The following is a 17,092-nucleotide window of genomic DNA, read 5'->3' on the forward strand; positions in this document are numbered from 1 at the left end:
GGCTGCCAATCTATGCGGGGCACCCGCCGCGGCATTGCCCAAAACTTCAACTTTTTATCACCGGAATTCCTGACGCGACTCAAACTCGGCGCCGCCCTTCCCCAAAGGCCCAACGCATATTTAATATCCAGCGCCTTTCTTGCTCCGTGTACTTGGGCCTCGGTAGAGGCGACAGCCCTTGTCTCGGACGACACCACGCCGATCTCGATTCCCCTCCCTGACTCATCTCCAACGACACACACGATGCCTCCCGCGGTAAAGGAGGAGGGCAAAGCTGCCAAGCTTGCCCTCATGAAGCAGATGCTCTACGACAAAGTCCGCGAGACCGGGCGCGAGGACGACCTCTTCACACAGGAAGACCTGCTCGCCCTCGATGTGATTCCCAATCGCGACATGGTCTTGCTGGCCGAGACGGTGCAGGCTCTCAGCGATGACAAACTCTTCGTGACGATGCGCGAAGCGGGAGGGTCCTTCTCGTGGAAATGGCGCGACGCGCAGGAGGCGCACAAGTGAGTGGGCGGGAGCGTTCATGTGGGCGATTGGCAGAGGATTGACATCGAATCGCAGATACAAGCAGTGCACGACGGAAGAGCAGAGCATGGTCTACTCGTTGATTGATGACTCGGGCGGCGATGGCCTCTGGTCGCAGACCCTCCAGCGACGACTGAACATGCACGACACCGTCCTCAAGAACGCCCTGAAACAGCTGCAGACCAAGGGGCTCATCGTCCCGTTCAAGAACGTTGAGCATCCGAACAAGAAGATGTTCATCAAGGCATCCATTCAACCGAGCGATCGAGCAACCGGCGGACCTTGGTATACCGACCAGAACCTGGACGAGGCGTTCATCGAGGAGTTGCAAAGAGTCGTCTTTGACTTCATTAAGCGTCAGAGCAGCTACATCAGCCGGCACGGCCACGATTCAAGAACGCAAAAGATGCCGAAAAAGGGTGTGATCAAGGGAGAAGACCGGGGCAAGAAACGGGCGGCGAGCGAAATGGAGGAGCCGGCTCCCAAGGCGGCCAAGACCACGGCCATATCAACGCCGAGGAAAGACGTGCTCTTGCCGTTGCCTGCTGGTTTCACGGGCTATCCCACCGTCAAGGATATTGCGCGACTTCTGTCCTCCAGTGGTATTACGAATAACACCATCTTGACCGAGATGGACGTGAAGAAGCTCGTCGACGTGTTGGTGTGGGACAACCTGATCGAGCCGATACGAGTCGGGGGCAAGACTGGCTACAGAGTGTCGAGAGTCGCCAAGCAGTCTACGCAAGGGTGGGCAGGGCGCGAGGACGGAGTGGACGGCAACCCAGAGCCGTACATCAGCCCGTACACAGAAGCTCCGTGTGGACGATGTCCTGTCTTTGAGCTGTGCGAGGATGGAGGGCCCGTCGGCCCGAGCAACTGCGAATACTACGCGAAATGGCTTGGGGAAGAAGAAGAAGCGCGGCAATGACCACAACAGAACATGCTTAATAATTCCATGTACATTGTTGGCACGTCGGTTGGCGAGCATACTGCCTCGAGTGGTTGCCATGGGAATGCCCATGACCTTGGGTATATTTGAAATGTAGCGTCTCCTGGCCACAGATGGAATATGCGGTGCCCGATTTGGTGTTTCCGACTATCGGTCTGATATTTATTACACGATGCCTCGACTCCTCTGGAAGGGAAGGTATGCCAATATCCTGACGACAACAACCTTCGATCCATTACGCTCCATCTACCTTAGGCAAGGCCAGACTTCACGATAGTGGGGCGCTTGCCGTACTTGACGGCACCGGAGCCGGAACCAGTAGCCTCGAGCGCCTGAACAACGTCCATAGAGCCGTCCTCCTGGTCGACCTCGCCGAAGACGACGTGGCGACCGTTCAACCATGAGGTGACGACAGTGGTGATGAAGAATTGGGAGCCGTTACTAGACTTCGTTAACATATTGTTGTTCGGCGAGGAACGAGCACACTAACGTGTTGGGGCCGGCGTTGGCCATGGACAGAAGACCGGGCTTGACGTGGTTGAGCTGGAAGTTCTCGTCGGCGAACTTCTCACCATAGATGGACTTGCCACCAGTGCCCTGCATTGACATCAGTCCAAGCTTCTTCATGGTGTCTGTTGTCGCTCGCCACGTACGTTACCACGGGTGAAGTCACCACCCTGGAGCATGAAGTCGGGGATGATGCGGTGGAAGGAAGAGCCCTGGTAGCCGAAGCCCTTCTCGCCGGTGCAGAGAGCGCGGAAGTTCTCGGTGGTCTTGGGGACGATGGCGTCGTACAGGTGGAACTTGATCGTGCCAGTCTGCTCTACAAACGCAGTGTCAGCATAGGGTCGGGAAAGGCGAGATTGCGCAACTCACCCTTGACCTGAGAAGTGGGCTGTCCACCCTGCATGACTGGGCCCTCCCAAGTGATCTCGAAGAAGCTATGGCATGTCAGTGACATTTCCTTTGAAGACGAAGGCTGGCCATGGTCCTCAGGCGGCGCCAGAGGGGGGGGCTGAACTTACACCGGGGGCTTGCCGCCAGTCTTCTCCTGCAGAGGCTTCGAGTCGCTCATCTTGATGGTGGTGGATGTGAAGAAGCGAGGGGCTTGTCTGGAGGTGTTTACGGAGAGAGGGAGAGAGAAAGATTTCGACGCAGGCAAGCGAATGGCCTGGCGGGGTAGGTACTGGAGGGGTCTCATCGTTGCTGGCATCATGGCGGCGGAGCTGGAGGGGCATGTTAGCTTGGAGGCTCCAATGGGAGAGAACGGATCAAGGGGAAACTGCGGGGCTGGCGGGGTCTGTATGTAGAAATCGTGCAACTCGTCGCGTCTGAGCTCTGAGCACCGTGACAGCAGAGGGTTCGAGCCATTGAATCGGCTCCAAAGGGTCGCAGGCATCGTGGAAGCTTTGGTGCTGCGCAAATGACCCCAAACCGAGTCCTGTGGCTGGTGAGGGGTGCAGTGGTTGGCTCAATGGCTGTGGAAGCAAGCAACTCCATGTCTCTGAGGCTCAGTCACAGCTGGCTGCACCAAGGCTCCGACCGAAACCGAAGTCTCACGCAACTATCAGTTGCGACATGCGCGTGGTTGTAGCATGCAGAGCTGGCGAAATGCGAGTCAAGAGGGCGCGACACGTTCGACCAGTCAAGGCATGCCCCCCATGCTATGCAGCCGGCTGTCGTGCCTCTGGAGGCTACCTCTGCCCGTCATCTCCAGCATACAGTCGACTGGAAACTGACAGGAGACGCGAGCCGCCAATGGCGGCACCCAGACAGGGTCCATGGTGCGCAAAAAGTGCATTGTCCGGGGGACAGTGCATGTTGGTCACCGACACCGCTTGCCTCCAACCCATTGCGCTGCAGCCTGGCGCTGAGCCCCTGATCTCATGTGCATGCCTCGAGGCGATAGGGTCTGCGTGGGACGGAAGGAGAGCAACATTGACATACTTGTTGGTAATAATACACAGGCGGAAGCTGCTCGAAGGGAATGCGATGGTTGTGATGGTACAGTTGATGAAATAGTGTACAGTTGTTGATGAATCAAAGGGTAAAAGTCGAGAAAAGTTCTATGACCCTGAGCTGTCGTCAAAATAGTGGCCTGAAGTCTCAGGTCCACAGAATTTGCTAGTCCGCTGGCCTGCCAGGGTGGAGGCGCGATTGGGACGCGCCTAATTCTCGGGGTTCCGCGCCAACGGGACCACAACTCCGGGGACATCGAGTTCAATGTTGGTAGGGCGATGTGCCTAATAATCAGGTGCACAGTTCAAATCTGATTTGTGGTCTTTTCGGACATTTGAAAATCCATAGCAAAGTTATATCTTTGCGTATTTCCCCTAAAATGTTATCGGGACACAAGCTCCTAGTCCTTGGACCTCCAAGAGTGCCGTTGGGAGCCGGCACTTGAGGATCATGGTGAACGTCGATAGCGAAATTGTATGGTCAGCTGAGGACCTGGAGGCAAACCCTTAACGACAATGAAAGTACCAGATAGCCCAAATACATACATGAAATTAAATACGTGATTACCGGCCAAGATACCGAAAGACGGAGAATACGTGCTTGAGATCCGGAGTGCTGTAGGGTAGCTGTGATGCCCCCGCCAGCATGCCAGCGCCATTCACGTGACTTTCTCCTGAACACTGCTTGGGCGCTGACGTTACGGATCGCAGCCAGGCGTTGGTGCTATTCAACACCGTGGCAACGAATAGGCCTCTAGCTCGCTGATCGAGCCGACGACAACCCTGCGTCGCAGTCGAACCGAACCATAGCATTGATACAGCAACTGCACCTGCAGTTGTTCCATCAGCACAATGGATTTGAACGATTTGAAAGACACGGTCTCCAACCTGACCTTGTACGACCTCAAGGCAGGATTTAGGAAGGCGCAGAATGGTATGTCATATCACGGCCGCAGCACCTCGCGCTGCGACTGACGCGAGTGTAGCCGTCATGAATTATACGGAAATGGAGGCAAAGGTATATCCCTCTCTTGTCTGCGCCAAACCGAAACATTGGGCTGACCCGGCGAAAGGTGCGAGAGGCGACTAATAATGAGCCTTGGGGAGCGTCGTCAACCCTGATGCAAGAAATCGCCAATGGCACCTTCAACTAGTAAGAGCACTCGTGGCCAAGCGCTTTTGGGTTGAGCTGACACCTGCAGCCAAACTCTGAACGAGATCATGCCCATGATCTACCGCCGATTCACCGAAAAGTCCGCCGAGGAGTGGCGGCAAATCTACAAGGCCCTCCAGCTTCTCGAGTTCCTCATCAAGCACGGTTCCGAGCGCGTCATCGACGATGCCCGAGGTCATCTCACGCTGCTCAAGATGCTACGACAGTTCCACTTCATCGACATGAACGGAAAGGACCAGGGTATCAACGTACGCAACCGCGCCAAGGAGCTGGCAGAGCTGCTAGGCGATGTTGAACGGATCCGAACCGAGAGAAAAAAGGCAAGGGCAACAAAGAACAAGTACACCGGCGTCGAGGGCGGCATCGGAGGCGGCTTCTCGAGCGGGGGAGGCAGCCGCTACGGCGGGTTTGGCAGCGAATCTGGTGGCTACGGCGGCAGCTCTACCGAGTTCGGTGGCTATTCTGGCCGCGTGTATGGCGACGGGGGTGGCTTTGGAGGCCAGGAGCCCAATGACTTCCGCAGCGGAGGCGGGAGGTCAGATCGTTTCGAGGAGTACGACGAAGACGAGGATACCAGACCGGCGGCCAGCTCGTCCAGAACCTCCCGCCGGTCTGAGCGATCTTCCAAGAAACCCTCTGCTGAGCCACCCAAGAAGAAGGAGCCCGAGGTGGATCTGTTCTCTTTCGATGACCCTGCTCCGGCCACTTCTGCGCCTGCGCCATCAAATGGATCTGGTTTGGCGGATTTCGGTGCCTCCAGCGGAAACACGGGCGCTGCTGCTGTTTCTGCCAACGACGACGACGAGTTTGATGATTTCCAATCCGCCGCGCCTGCCCCAGCCCCGGCAGCATCTGGCTCCAACGTGCTTTCACAACCACTATCACCACCGTCCGCACAGAGCACCGCGCAGTTTGCTGCACCACAGCCCCAGTCTGGACCTCAGCAGGCCAACCTCAACAGCATGGTGAACTTTTCGTCGATATCGCCGGCACCCAGTGCGTCAGGCACGCCTGGCGCCAACTACTCGGCCTTCAGCGCCCCCGTGGCGGCACAGCAACAGGCGCCCAAGTCCACGAGCTTCCAGCCCTCTGGGCCGAATTATTTTGGTGGCATCCAGTCGCAGTCATCCGGAGCCGCACCAGCTACGGGCATGGCCCCGGCCAGCACAGGCATGTCGGGCTTCTCGTCTGCGTCGAATGCCGCACCAAGTACCATGGCCAGCATGAAGCCAGTAACAAGCCCTGGCGCCAAGCCGGCCGCTGCGCCTGGGGGCGGCGACGCATTTGGCGCGTTGTGGGGCAAGGCGAGCGCTGGCATCAAGAAGTCCAGCACGCCCACAACAGGACCTGCCATGGGCCAGCTGGCCAAGGAGAAGAGCAGCGCTGGCATCTGGGGTGCCCCGTCATCTGCGTCTCAGCAGCCATCCGGCAGCGCACAGCCTCAAGGCGGCTCCGCATCTGACGACTTGCTTGGATAGATATATGTGGCGGATGGGTCAAGTCGGATTACGGACGGACTGCGAGCGTTAACCTTTGGCAGGGGGGAAGAAAACAGCGTGTTTGGATCCATGGAAACAGTCGTGAGCATATTAATGAGATGCTTTAGATTAGGCGTTCCCGGATCATCGAGAAGCAAGCCTCCCTCATCGTTGAGCGAACATGAATTCTGGATCAGCTTCCAACATCACCCATCATCACGTGAAGGCGACGAGCTGTCTGGCAGCACACCACTCCTCGATGGTACGAGCCACACGAGAGAAAAACAAGCCTTTCATCTCGCCCATTCTGCGACCGGCTTCCGAAACGTCCCAGGCAGGAACAGACCAGCAGCATACGCACATGTGGTGCGTCGCTGCAAGCCAATCGATGCCGATTCACGGGTCTTGTCGTCGGCCGGGCCCCATCTGCGCGGCTAAGTCTTTGCTGGATCTGCCGACGTTTAGCGCCCAGCCAATGAGGACCCCGGTCGCAGGCTGCATCGCAGGTCAAGCGCCGACGATCCTCAGCCTCGCCATTGGCCCAGTGAGCGCCTACACCACTAATAACTGCGTGTGGATGTCGACAAATGCTCGACAGCGACTGTCGTGAAACGGTGCCCTGAACATGCATCCTGCTAGATGAGGCTGGCAGCAAGATCCAGGTGCTGTGTAGCCAACAGGATCGCACCCGTCGAGACGTGCATGTGTGTACGTATCTTGCGGCCCTGACCTACGTGCCTCAACTCCCTCTTGGACTTCCTTGAGCCCTGAGCGTCCTGAAACATGCGCGGCTACTGAGTGCTGACTGGACTCACGAGTGTATCCATTGACGCCGTTGCTACTTCTGGCATCAGCCGAAGCTTTGTCTCCCCAGCACGCATGGGACGACAGACTGGAGGCATCGAGACGACATGGCTTGGTATAAAGACGCGATCGACATGCCTCTTCAACCGGACCTCTTCTCTCCTCTCCTCATCATACCAAACAAAGCCTTACCTACCAAGCTCTTTTTCCTATCTCCCTTTTTCCTTTTCTCTTTCTTTTGTCCTTTCCTATCTCTGGGTCTGGGTCTGCTGCTTTCACTGCTGTTTCACCTTTGCAAGTATAACGAAAACAACCGAGAGAAAACGTCCTTCTTTGATTCACGATACCACCGAGATTTTCCACAAGTACATCACATCACATCCAGATTCAAGTCTGACGAGGACTTGCTTGCCATACCTGTTTCTTTTCCTCGCCTGACTCCTGGCGAGCCACTTCATCACCATTTCTTCCCCGGCAGCGTCAGCAACCGCTTCGTTACCCTTCTACTCGAAGCATCTCCCCTTGCGAACCGCCAACGGCACCACCAGACCACGCCTCTCGCTCATCACACCCGCGACACTCTTCAGGATGCCTTCTGCTCCTGCTCTCGGCGCCCTGGGCATGACCTTTACCGTCATGCGCATCATGGAGGGCATTGCGCTCCTCACCATCATCGGGCTGTCTGCCAACTTTATCAGTGACGCCGTCAACGCCGGCTACGTTGCCCCTCCTCCGCTGGTCGGCACTCTTGTCGTGGTACGTTTCTTTCTTTTCTGCTGTTCTTTCTTGTCTCCGGCGCTCTTGGCTGACAATGCCCTTCCAGTCCTGTCTGGCCACTCTGTACATTGCCATCAGCTACATCCTGTACTACGACTCGATGCTGCCCATGCTCATCGCCACGGGCGCCGACGCGGCGGTCCTCATCATGGTGATTGTCGTGGCGGTGCTGCTCGGCAAGCCCGTCAGCTACCTCCAGTGCGAGTCGTACCCGTCCAAGGGCAACACGGCCAACTTTATCGACTCTGTCTACAGCAACGTCAAGAAGACCAACTCCAACGTCTTCCTCTGGGTTGACCCGGACAAGACGGCCTGCTACGAGGTCAAGGCGGTCTGGGGCCTGAGCACCGCCCTGTGCATCATGTTTGCCATGTCGGCCATTGTCTCTGTCTGTCTTTGGCGCCGCATCAAGGGCCCCTCGTCGGAGGCTCCCAAGGACCTCGAGTGAAGGTGCGCCCGTGGGGGCAAGGAGGGCGTGGTGGGACAGGCTGCTGGTCCGAATGTGCTGCGAAAGGGCCGGAGTCTGGGCACCATGGCCGTGACGGGGCAAAAGGAGCGCAAGCTCGCATCGCAGGGTTCCATGTCGTCGTCGGCGGCGTCGTCGTCTTCTGGCGGGTCGAACGTCCACGATTCCTTGCCCCTGCCTGTTCCTGTTCCCGTTCCACGACTGTCCCCGCCTCCCACGGCTTCTGGGCGACCGTCAGGTTCTAGAGAGATGGCTCGTCCGGTTGAGAGCCTGCCTCGGCTTCAGATCCCACCGCCACCGCCTATCCCTGAGGATCCTTCCCCTTCTCCTCCGCAGCCACCGCCAAAGAGTCCGTTGAGCCCGCTGCTGGCGAGGGCTCGGTCGAAGAGGAGGACCATCATGTCTAGGGTGGAAGGCTGGTGGGATCTGGGGTTGCTGGACAGACGGCAAACACTGTTTGGTAAAAAGGGTTGACATTAATTGGTGGACTGACACGAGCACGGGTGGCTTTTCTGATATGTCTTGGGAGTGATAATCTTGGATATTGGTTCGGTATTCTCGGGCGGTAATTTTGATTGAAACGTAAGGTACCTATATAGACAGATTCCTATAGTTCGAAAAGGAGTTTTACTGTGTTTGCTTGAATGAAATGTACTTTTCTCTGTGCGTGCTTCATTGTGCCCATATCTTGTCGCGTGGGGGGTTGCCACTTAGATGACCTGTCGGCTTGTTTCATGCGTAAGGATTGGGCTGGATATATCATATGAATCCTTTGAGGATCATCGACAGATTGTACCCGCAACATCTGCCGGCTGTAGCCTCCCAGATCCTCCCCCAAAGGCGCCAAATTCCTCCCGCGAGTCCCGCCCTCACTAAGGCTGTCAGGCTCGTGCCGGTCGGGGTTGGGGGGCATGTCACCTAAATAAGGATAAATTACAGCCAGCGCTGCAGCTGACAAATTCAGGCACGGGTCCAGACTGGACTCCAATCGTCAAGCAAGTGCCGATCGACTCCAGAGTCCACGATACCTTATGCATGATACGCCTTCTCAGCCCTGTCTCATCCATCCACCTCACTAATCACTACCTCCTGAACGATTGAGCGATTGAGCGACGGAGTGCAAGGACGTGACCTACATCCTTCTCATCGCAGCTCACTCACCTCGAGCGCATTTGCTCGTTTCTCACATGATTCAACGCGCCTCGATCGCGCGAGTGCGACGACAGCGATAAAGACCAGACAACAAGAACAGTACAGCCTAGAACGACTAGAGACGCCATCATGTCGATGCTCCGGAACTTCATGTCGACAAAGGTCCGCTCCAATGCTGGCTGCTGGACCTGTCGGCTGCGCCGGAAAAAGTGCGATGAGAAGCGCCCCGTGTGCGATGGCTGCGGCTCGCTAGAGATCACCTGCCACTTTGAAGACGAGAAGCCGGACTGGATGGACGGGGGGCCCCGGCAAAAGGAGATGGCCGACAAGATCAAGGCGCAGGTGAAGAAGCAGGCCAGCCAGCGGCGCGACCGCAAGTACATGGACATGCTCGCGACGGGCACGCGTAATGTGAGCCTGACGCAGAGCGATGGTGAGCTGGGCACGCGCTATCGCGCAGAGAGCAACACCATCAACACTGTCAACGGGAACGGGAGCGACGTCGTCGATCCTCACCGACCGAATCAACCGAGACCGCAGGAGTCGTCCGCAAAGCCGCACAACCCCAGCAGCCTCACACCGCCCTCGAGTCAGACCAGCGGCGGCTCACCACCCCAGGTCACCTGGACGAACCAGCTCTTCAGCCACAAGGGCGCCCAGGAGGACAACGGGCCCGATGTAGACGTCCATTTCATCATGATCTACCTCGACTACGTCTTCCCCTACCTCTTCCCCTTCTACCGGCCGCCCATCCTCAGCGGCGGCCGGGGCTGGGTGCTGGACATCCTCCAGCGCAACAAGTCGGTCTACTACACGGCCATCTCGCTGGCCTCGTACTTTTTCGGCGTCATCATGGCCAACGGCGACGCCGTCCACGCCGAGTGCACGAACCGCATGGCCGACAAGCTGCAGGAGCAGCTCCAGCTGGGCCTGCGCGAGCTGCAGAAGGAGATGGCCGCCATGAACGCCCGCAAGGCCAAGGCCGCCCTCCACGAGCAGCTCATCGCCATGCAGGCCATTGTCCAGATGGTCGTCTTCGAGGTCGCCACCGGCAACGGCGACAACTGGAAGATGCACCTCGACGCCGCCATCGCCCTCTTCTTCCAGATCCTGCCCAAGCCCGATCGCTGGGCCGACACCCTCCACAGCCTCTACTCGTACCTGTGGCCGCCGCCGTCCATGGGCGTCCGTCGTCCCTGGAGCACGAACCAGGCCGCCCTGCGTTTCTTCACCGCCAGCCTCATCAACATGGACATCATGTCCAGCATCGCCCTCGAGCGGGCCCCGCGGCTGCGCCACTACCAAGAGTCCATCATCCCAGCATGCTACTCCCGGGAATGTCGCGAGCACGCGCAGACGGCCGGTCCGCTCTTCATGGACGAGTTCGTCGGCCTGCACAACTGGATCATGCACATGGTGGCCGATGTCGCCACGCTGGACGCCTGGAAGAAGGAACAGCAACAATCGGGCACCTTGTGCGTCGATGAGCTCGTGTCGCGCGGCCAGGTCCTCGCCGACGCCCTCCTCACAAGCCTCGGCTCGCTTGACGCTGAGGCTGAGGCGGCGCCCCGGCAGACAGTCCACGCCATGATGGCGCTCGTCGTCCAGGACCCCCTTCCGGAGATGGGCGACGTGGTGCCGTCCGAGGTCAAGGACTTTGGCCCCCTGATGGCCGTGCACAACAAGATCTGGCTCCACGGGGTGCTCCTCTATCTCTACACCGTCGTTTTTGGCTGGAAGCCCGAGCAGGAGGACATTAAGCACCACACGAGTCTCATCACCTGCGCCCTGGCCGACATGCCCCGGGGGTCGTGCTTGCGGGGGATGGTGTTCCCCTTCTGCGTGGCAGGGTGTCTGGCGCCCGCCGAGGACGAGGACAGATATAGGCAAATGGTGCAGAGACTGGGCCCGCTACAGGTGCTGGGGACGGTGAAGGAGGCGTCCGAGATCCAGGAGAAGGTGTGGTCGTGTCGTGGCCACCTGGACGAGACGTTTGACGTGGCCAAGTGTTTGCGGATCTTGGGTCACAGGTCGCTCTTGATTTAGCAGAAGCGTGCGTTTCTATTTTCACTTTTTGAATGGACTTGGAGCGATGGCAATAATAGGTTCAGTGTTGATTTCCCCAGCCCCATGGGCGGTAGTGTATTTGGATCTGTACAAGTGCCACCGCAAGGCTCGATTTGACCAACTCCTCAGCTTACACCGGCCTTTCATCATTTACTTTCTTTCGATCGAACGCACACATGCAACGTTAGCCACAGCAGACGGTCGGCTCTCTGTTGCCACTGTTCGAATGTGTCCTACGCTTCATGTCAGCGGAACTGCTATCAGGAACGAGGCAAGGCGATGCTTACGAGAAATCGATAGTCTCATACTGGAAGATGTACGATCCGACCAAGATACCAAGGAAGATGCTGACAAGAATATAGACATTGTAATACATGGCTATAGTCCAGACTATTAGCACGCATAGACATACGCCTTTCGAGAGGAGCCAGCCTACCAAGAAGCATGATGAAGTACGCCACCGTGAACTGAGCCGTGTGCAGAATCGCGCGGATGCCCTGCTGCCAGAACGTCGGACGGAAGGGCGGAATGGGACCAGCAGCCCCAGCCGCGCCCGCGATAGCACCGTCCTTGGCCCCGTCGTCCGAGGACCTCGCGGCCGCCGCGATACCGGCGTGCTTGGCCAGATGCTGCCTGGCGAGATACTTGTCGAATTCCTTGACGCCGCGGCGCAGCATCTCGAGGAAGATGGCGAGCAGCGCGATGCCGATGCAGGACCCGGCGAACATGCCGATGGACTTGATCTGCCAGTCGCTGCTGATGAAGCACGAGTCGATGGTGTTGTAGTTGATCAGCATGGAGATCTTGCAGGGCCTGCCATCGCCTCCGCCCATGTCCATACCGCTCATGTCGTCGTCACCGCCGGTCTCCATGGCCGCCGCCGCCGTCGCCGCCGCCGTGGTGGCCATATTGGCCATGGTGCCCATGGTGCTCGTGGCGCTGTCTTCCATGTGGTCCATGGCGTCGTGGTGGCGGACAACGTGGTGCAGGATGTTGGCGACTTGGTCCATGTTCCGTCCTGTGAAATTGGTCGCTTGGGGAGGGCAGGGTTTTGGTTTGCTCGTTCAAAGTGGTCGTGAAATTTGATCGACCGAGGTGCTGAGAAAGGGGCCCAGGCGCCTTTTAAGGTTGAACGCAGAGCCTCTTCGCATCCAAACCCTCATACATCACTAGCGTGCCTCTAAGTATGCACTCAAAGGTCTCTTATTAGTTCTAGTGTCCTCATCTTGCGGCTTCAAGCTGATACAAGGCTGCTTCTGACTTGCTGATGGTGTGCTCATGGAGGAATATCGAGGCCGTTTGAGCAAGTTTTCCCTGCCTGGTATCAGCCCACACAACAGGGGTCTCAGCTAGGGCCCCCAAGAAACCCTGCCACCTATTGACTTTCCTGGGCTTTCTCTTTTGATTTTGCTTTTCTTCACATCCCATGGCGCATGTTGAGCGCAGTGGGCTAGTGCCACTCCATCGCCGGTGGCAATGGTGTGGGCTAGCTTGCCCGCGAAGCATCAGACAACGAATGATGGGTTCAAGGCAAAATGATGAAAGCCCAAGTCCTTTCGAGTTTCGACAACACTTGCCGTCTCCTGCCACAGTCGCGCAACCTAGGATAGCAGAGTTTCGTCTACATTAAATAAGCCAGACTGTTAATAGTAAACTTGCGCACCGTATCCCCTTATCATCTCGTGCATGCAAGCCTCGTCGCGTTTACATTCGGTGTACAGAATTCACGGAGCCGACGTCTTCTGGGCGGCCCGTCCATGGTGCGGCGGACTATCTGCTCAAATCGATGAGCATGCTTCGGGTCAGTCAAGTCGAGCATCCCTTCACTCCCCCCACGCAAAACAACTACCAACGCCCGTTGCGATCTCGACCTCCCCGACTCCATCCACCACCACCATAGCGAGGGCGACCGAGCCACTCGGAATACGAACTGTTGTCCCGTTCTCGACTGATCCCCAGCTGATCTGCGACGTTGATATAGCCCTCGCTCTCGATGCCCTTGTCCCGCCTGATCTTGTTGAGACCTCGAACGTCAGGGCCTTCCCACTGGGACCGACACATGGGACATGTGACCTTGCCGCTGCCCCCCTTTGTGCGTGCCCATGTGTCGAAGCACTGCTTGTGGATGTTCTGGCCGCACGCTGCTCGACACCACACGATGGCCTCGCCCTTCTCCTCCAGCTCCGAGAAGCAGATCGGGCAGTCTCCATCGATTGGCTTGCGCTTGTCTGACTGCTGCTCCTGCTCGACCTCGGGGTCCTCGATTGGCGGAGCCCCAGCAAGGATGGCGTGCAGCTCAGAGTTCAAGAGTCCCAGCTGGTAGACGAGGTTGAAGGGTGCGTTGAGTACCTTCTTCATGACCTGAAGTGTACATGTTAATCTCTTGCTCGTGACTATTGTCTGGAAATGTACGTACAAACAAGATGTGTTTACACTGTTTGCCCTTGCTTGCGTGTGGACAGGTACATGTTGGTCGATTATCAATGATGACAGTGTAGATATTGCCAGTCGAACCTGTCAGCTCGACCATCTCGGCGGGATACTCCTCGCTGCCCGTACGGGCCCGCGACAAGACAAAGAAGCGCTGGGCGATCGCACGATCATAAATGTCGTAGAATGACTGAGGAGGCTGAGGCCGGAATCTACCCGGCCGCTTCTCCTCATCCTTCTTCCGCTTCTTCGTGGGGGGAGGATCTAATGGGCCCTTGTGAGATGGTGCTGACTTTGCTGTTGACTTTGATGACGACGACGAGGAGGGCTGCGAAGTCGCTTTGCGCTTCGAGTTGGTTGGTTTCTGGTTGCCATCATTCCCTGTGAGGTCGATAGGGGCTTTTCGTGAGCCCTGTTTAGCAGAAGTTGACTTTTGTTGCTGTTCGAGGGCCACTGCTTGTTTACGGGCGCGCGTCGCACGAATTGCCTCCAGTCGCATGGCCTCTGCAACCTCCTGTGCTCGCTTGGACATAGGCCTAAGGGTCTGTGGAAGGGTCGTTGTCGCTCCTACGCCACCCATGGTGACAACAATCGATGTTCAAACCAAAGAGTTACGGCTAGTATCGTAGGAAAGAGACAAAGAGGCGACTAGACGTATCAACAATGTGATTGACGTTGATGCTGTGATGAGTTTGGCGGGAGCTGCCGGTTAGCTGGTTCGCCACTCACCTCCTGGATGACACGTAGTCACGTGACTCTATGATTGTTGTAAGCACCTCACAGGAGTCAGAACATTCAGTTACTTTAGCTTGTTCAGTACCTTATCGTAAGGTACCTTATTTATATATATCTACGAGCGGAGTGTTACAGCCAGTCGTGACAGTCTTGCGATTAAATGGTCAATTTTCCAGTGGCTAGCGCAGGGACATATACATCCCAGCAGCCTCCACGCAGAGTGCATCGCTCATGCAAACTCAGCTACGAACCGACAGAAAGCAACCAGAACGCCCAACATCAGGATATGCCCCGTAACTCATCTCTGTACATGAACAGAACATATGCCGTCCCACCTACCCCCAGCAACTCCGCCGTCCGGATACTCGTACCAGCCATTATCTGGTTGCTCCTCCAAACATCCAACAAAAGAAATGCAATCAGGGTCGTGTGTAATATACGTTTGTACGTAACTCATCGCATGCATGGACGTGTCATGCATGGATCGTAATGTGAGGGGATGGAAGATGGTGCGACGAACGCCGGGTCTATGCTTGAGATTTCGAGTGTGTATATGACAAGGGAGAGAGATCGTGGATGTCGGCGATGTGACATTCACCGACTCTGGTGCACTTAGGGCTGGCGGTTGAAGTCTCTTGGTGGGAGAGGGGGGTTTCGCGATGGCTGACTCAGACGGCCACCATTGGTACGCCCAGGCTGCTCGGCAGGCACCTTGCGGTCTTGGCTGGGCTGTCTGGGGGCGCCGGAAGAAGAGGCTGGCGACGTCATGCCGGGTACGAGATCCGTCACGGCCTGGGCAATGACAGCGACGACGTAGCCACGGAGCTCACGGTCTTCGCGCTGATCCTCCTTTTCCAAGCGAAAGCGTTCGTCCTTGCTCATGTTGGCCCGGCGCGAGGCCTTGATCTCGTTGAGAATGTAGAGTAGCACCTCCTCGGGACATCGGTTCCGGTTCTGTGAATGCTCGGACTTGCGGACATAGCGCCGCGTGACATCGGTGGCACCGTCGATTGAGAAGGCAATGCAGTAGGACATCTTCTTGCCCCAGCCTTCCGTGTACAGTCGCGGGTTGTCCCAAGCCTCTTCGCAGGCATCGACGTGAATCCATCGTTTTTGGTGGTCCGAGTAGACTTCAGTCCAGACGTGGTCTTCGGCATTCCAGACCCAGCGTACTCGGCCACCGACTGCGCGGCACAACATGCTGAAGCAGTTGGACCACTCGCCGACCCGCCCTCGACGGGTTTGCAGCAAGCGCCACACATCACCGTAGCGGGGGAACCGCTCGTACGCCCCGCATGAGTGTGACGAGCATCGGTACAGTTCGACCCTCAGCGCACCGCACGCACTCTCCTCGGGCGTTGGTGCGGTCATGCCCTGTGCGACGGTAGGTGAAAGACATGTCTGGCAAGGAGGGTTGTTCACCCATGTGAAAAATGATCGTTTGAACCATCTGTTACTGTTAGCGACGGAGCGAGAGACGCAAGAGTCCGAAGACAGCGCTTACCTTAGTAATGCACGAATAACGCAATCTTGGTATCCCCATTCCGGCCGTCGACCATCGCCCATACTCTCAGCCTCGGCCTGTAATACCTGGCTCTCTTCCTCGGCTTCGCTGTATATCCTGTCGAGAGGGATGATCTGGAGGGCTTCGTCCAGAAGTCCGGGGTTCTCGTACTTGGTCGGTGTCAAAGACAAGCTGATGAGCAGGTTGCGGAGCTTTTGTGCCTCGCGGTCGCTCGCGTCGGGGGCTGTGGGGACGATGGGGAGGTGCCGTAACGAGGCGTAGGAGGGAAGTGCCGACCCTTGTGATGTTGAAGGACGGCTTGATGTTGTGGAGTTGGACGCTCGCAGGTTTGCGCTTGATGCTCGCTCGGAGAGGCCATGTGCTGGCGAGGCATGGCGGGAGGATGCGCGCAGGTCGTTCATGCGCTTGTCGCGGAGTAGTCCCTCGAACTTCACCCGCAGGTCGTGAGCCCATTCCTCGCCGTAGTCGTTTGGGCCAGAGGCCCCAGCGCCCATTGGGCTGCTGCGACCCGCCATGCTGTTGATAGGGTGGATGGGGGTGCGACGTCAGCGAGGTCGGTCAATCGGTGCGTCGTCGAAAGTATCGAGAGGATGAGGTTCGCTCGTTGCCGGCGAGGATATACAAAGAAGATGACAGTGGTAGCCGTTGCTGAAGCGAGCGACCTCTGATTGCGTGGTCGGGTCGTGTGTCGTAAGCCTGCAGTCGTGGTTGCCACAGTCCGAGAGTGGGAGCGGGCAATGTCGTGAGAGGAGCGTCGTCGTTTCGAGGACGGAATTGGAGTGATAGCAGACGTAAGTCAATTGCGCAGTTCAAAACGTGGGATATCGCTTCATTGTCGCATTTCGTAGATGCGTTTGTCGGATCGAGTGTGCAAGGGGATGAACAGCAGGTGGAGGACTGGAAGTGGAAGGGACTGGACTTGTTGCCGCAGATTGCGTGGTGGTTGCGTGGACGCCAGCCTGGAGGCGTAGACACAGCACTGAGCAGTGCCGTCCAGCAGAGTCAAAGACCCTTAGCCTCCGCTCCCACAGAGTGGTCCTGGCGAG

General features: G+C 57.3%; 9 protein-coding genes across 9 annotated transcripts; 5 read left to right on the forward strand and 4 right to left on the reverse strand.

The window, feature by feature from the left end:
• Positions 1-243: 243 nt before the first annotated feature.
• Positions 244-1,459, forward strand: F5Z01DRAFT_633210 (RNA polymerase Rpc34 subunit; the record flags this gene model as incomplete). The annotated part of the gene is made up of 2 exons (XM_046261931.1): positions 244-509; positions 568-1,459. 2 exons carry the CDS (start codon positions 244-246, stop codon positions 1,457-1,459), a joined length of 1,158 nt encoding a protein of 385 aa, XP_046122135.1.
• Positions 1,460-1,595: 136 nt separating this feature from the next.
• On the reverse strand, positions 1,596-2,566 carry F5Z01DRAFT_324748 (peptidylprolyl isomerase). The gene is made up of 4 exons (XM_046259041.1): positions 2,357-2,566; positions 2,134-2,303; positions 1,971-2,077; positions 1,596-1,921 (listed from the first exon to the last, which is right to left on the reverse strand). Exons 1-4 carry the CDS (start codon positions 2,439-2,441, stop codon positions 1,732-1,734), a joined length of 552 nt encoding a protein of 183 aa, XP_046122136.1. The 5' UTR covers positions 2,442-2,566; the 3' UTR covers positions 1,596-1,731.
• Positions 2,567-4,074: 1,508 nt separating this feature from the next.
• F5Z01DRAFT_324787 (epsin-3 protein) lies at positions 4,075-6,187 on the forward strand. The gene is made up of 4 exons (XM_046259042.1): positions 4,075-4,372; positions 4,425-4,456; positions 4,512-4,591; positions 4,641-6,187. Exons 1-4 carry the CDS (start codon positions 4,291-4,293, stop codon positions 6,088-6,090), a joined length of 1,644 nt encoding a protein of 547 aa, XP_046122137.1. The 5' UTR covers positions 4,075-4,290; the 3' UTR covers positions 6,091-6,187.
• A 1,295-nt stretch (positions 6,188-7,482) lies between these two features.
• On the forward strand, positions 7,483-8,119 carry F5Z01DRAFT_633213 (uncharacterized protein; the record flags this gene model as incomplete). The annotated part of the gene is made up of 2 exons (XM_046261932.1): positions 7,483-7,650; positions 7,718-8,119. The coding sequence occupies 2 exons, from the start codon at positions 7,483-7,485 to the stop codon at positions 8,117-8,119; spliced, it is 570 nt and encodes a 189-aa protein (XP_046122138.1).
• An 84-nt stretch (positions 8,120-8,203) lies between these two features.
• Positions 8,204-8,611, forward strand: F5Z01DRAFT_670865 (uncharacterized protein; the record flags this gene model as incomplete). The annotated part of the gene is made up of 1 exon (XM_046264619.1): positions 8,204-8,611. The coding sequence occupies one exon, from the start codon at positions 8,204-8,206 to the stop codon at positions 8,609-8,611; it is 408 nt and encodes a 135-aa protein (XP_046122139.1).
• An 813-nt stretch (positions 8,612-9,424) lies between these two features.
• On the forward strand, positions 9,425-11,335 carry F5Z01DRAFT_616003 (fungal-specific transcription factor domain-containing protein; the record flags this gene model as incomplete). The annotated part of the gene is made up of 2 exons (XM_046260889.1): positions 9,425-9,769; positions 9,845-11,335. 2 exons carry the CDS (start codon positions 9,425-9,427, stop codon positions 11,333-11,335), a joined length of 1,836 nt encoding a protein of 611 aa, XP_046122140.1.
• A 102-nt stretch (positions 11,336-11,437) lies between these two features.
• F5Z01DRAFT_324916 (high affinity copper transporter) lies at positions 11,438-12,471 on the reverse strand. Its single transcript, XM_046259048.1, has 3 exons — positions 11,793-12,471; positions 11,644-11,734; positions 11,438-11,589 (listed from the first exon to the last, which is right to left on the reverse strand). The coding sequence occupies exons 1-3, from the start codon at positions 12,364-12,366 to the stop codon at positions 11,541-11,543; spliced, it is 714 nt and encodes a 237-aa protein (XP_046122141.1). The 5' UTR covers positions 12,367-12,471; the 3' UTR covers positions 11,438-11,540.
• Positions 12,472-13,031: 560 nt separating this feature from the next.
• F5Z01DRAFT_324914 (SWIM zinc finger protein) lies at positions 13,032-14,512 on the reverse strand. Its single transcript, XM_046259047.1, has 2 exons — positions 13,773-14,512; positions 13,032-13,717 (listed from the first exon to the last, which is right to left on the reverse strand). The coding sequence occupies exons 1-2, from the start codon at positions 14,364-14,366 to the stop codon at positions 13,202-13,204; spliced, it is 1,110 nt and encodes a 369-aa protein (XP_046122142.1). The 5' UTR covers positions 14,367-14,512; the 3' UTR covers positions 13,032-13,201.
• A 560-nt stretch (positions 14,513-15,072) lies between these two features.
• F5Z01DRAFT_324912 (DNA repair protein Rad4, transglutaminase-like protein) lies at positions 15,073-16,865 on the reverse strand. Its single transcript, XM_046259046.1, has 2 exons — positions 16,026-16,865; positions 15,073-15,971 (listed from the first exon to the last, which is right to left on the reverse strand). The coding sequence occupies exons 1-2, from the start codon at positions 16,559-16,561 to the stop codon at positions 15,134-15,136; spliced, it is 1,374 nt and encodes a 457-aa protein (XP_046122143.1). The 5' UTR covers positions 16,562-16,865; the 3' UTR covers positions 15,073-15,133.
• Positions 16,866-17,092: the final 227 nt, after the last annotated feature.

Source organism: Emericellopsis atlantica, assembly GCF_019669845.1.
Source record: "Emericellopsis atlantica unplaced genomic scaffold F5Z01scaffold_3, whole genome shotgun sequence".
NCBI lineage: Eukaryota > Fungi > Ascomycota > Sordariomycetes > Hypocreales > Bionectriaceae > Emericellopsis > Emericellopsis atlantica.

Coding starts and splice junctions, on each gene's coding strand:
- F5Z01DRAFT_324748 (XM_046259041.1), bottom strand. CDS start 2,441: ATGTCACTGACATGCCATAGCTTCTTCGAGATCACTTGGGAGGGCCCA. Junction 2,078..2,133: donor GTGACTTCACCCGTGGTAAC/GTACGTGGCGAG, acceptor ATGTCAATGCAG/GGCACTGGTGGCAAGTCCAT. Junction 1,922..1,970: donor GCCAACGCCGGCCCCAACAC/GTTAGTGTGCTC, acceptor AACGAAGTCTAG/TAACGGCTCCCAATTCTTCA.
- F5Z01DRAFT_324787 (XM_046259042.1), top strand. CDS start 4,291: ATGGATTTGAACGATTTGAAAGACACGGTCTCCAACCTGACCTTGTAC. Junction 4,457..4,511: donor ATACGGAAATGGAGGCAAAG/GTATATCCCTCT, acceptor ACCCGGCGAAAG/GTGCGAGAGGCGACTAATAA. Junction 4,592..4,640: donor GCCAATGGCACCTTCAACTA/GTAAGAGCACTC, acceptor TGACACCTGCAG/CCAAACTCTGAACGAGATCA.
- F5Z01DRAFT_324916 (XM_046259048.1), bottom strand. CDS start 12,366: ATGGACCAAGTCGCCAACATCCTGCACCACGTTGTCCGCCACCACGAC. Junction 11,735..11,792: donor GTACTTCATCATGCTTCTTG/GTAGGCTGGCTC, acceptor TCTGGACTATAG/CCATGTATTACAATGTCTAT. Junction 11,590..11,643: donor TATGAGACTATCGATTTCTC/GTAAGCATCGCC, acceptor CATGAAGCGTAG/GACACATTCGAACAGTGGCA.
- F5Z01DRAFT_324914 (XM_046259047.1), bottom strand. CDS start 14,366: ATGGGTGGCGTAGGAGCGACAACGACCCTTCCACAGACCCTTAGGCCT. Junction 13,718..13,772: donor AGTGTAAACACATCTTGTTT/GTACGTACATTT, acceptor TGTACACTTCAG/GTCATGAAGAAGGTACTCAA.
- F5Z01DRAFT_324912 (XM_046259046.1), bottom strand. CDS start 16,561: ATGGCGGGTCGCAGCAGCCCAATGGGCGCTGGGGCCTCTGGCCCAAAC. Junction 15,972..16,025: donor GTTATTCGTGCATTACTAAG/GTAAGCGCTGTC, acceptor TAACAGTAACAG/ATGGTTCAAACGATCATTTT.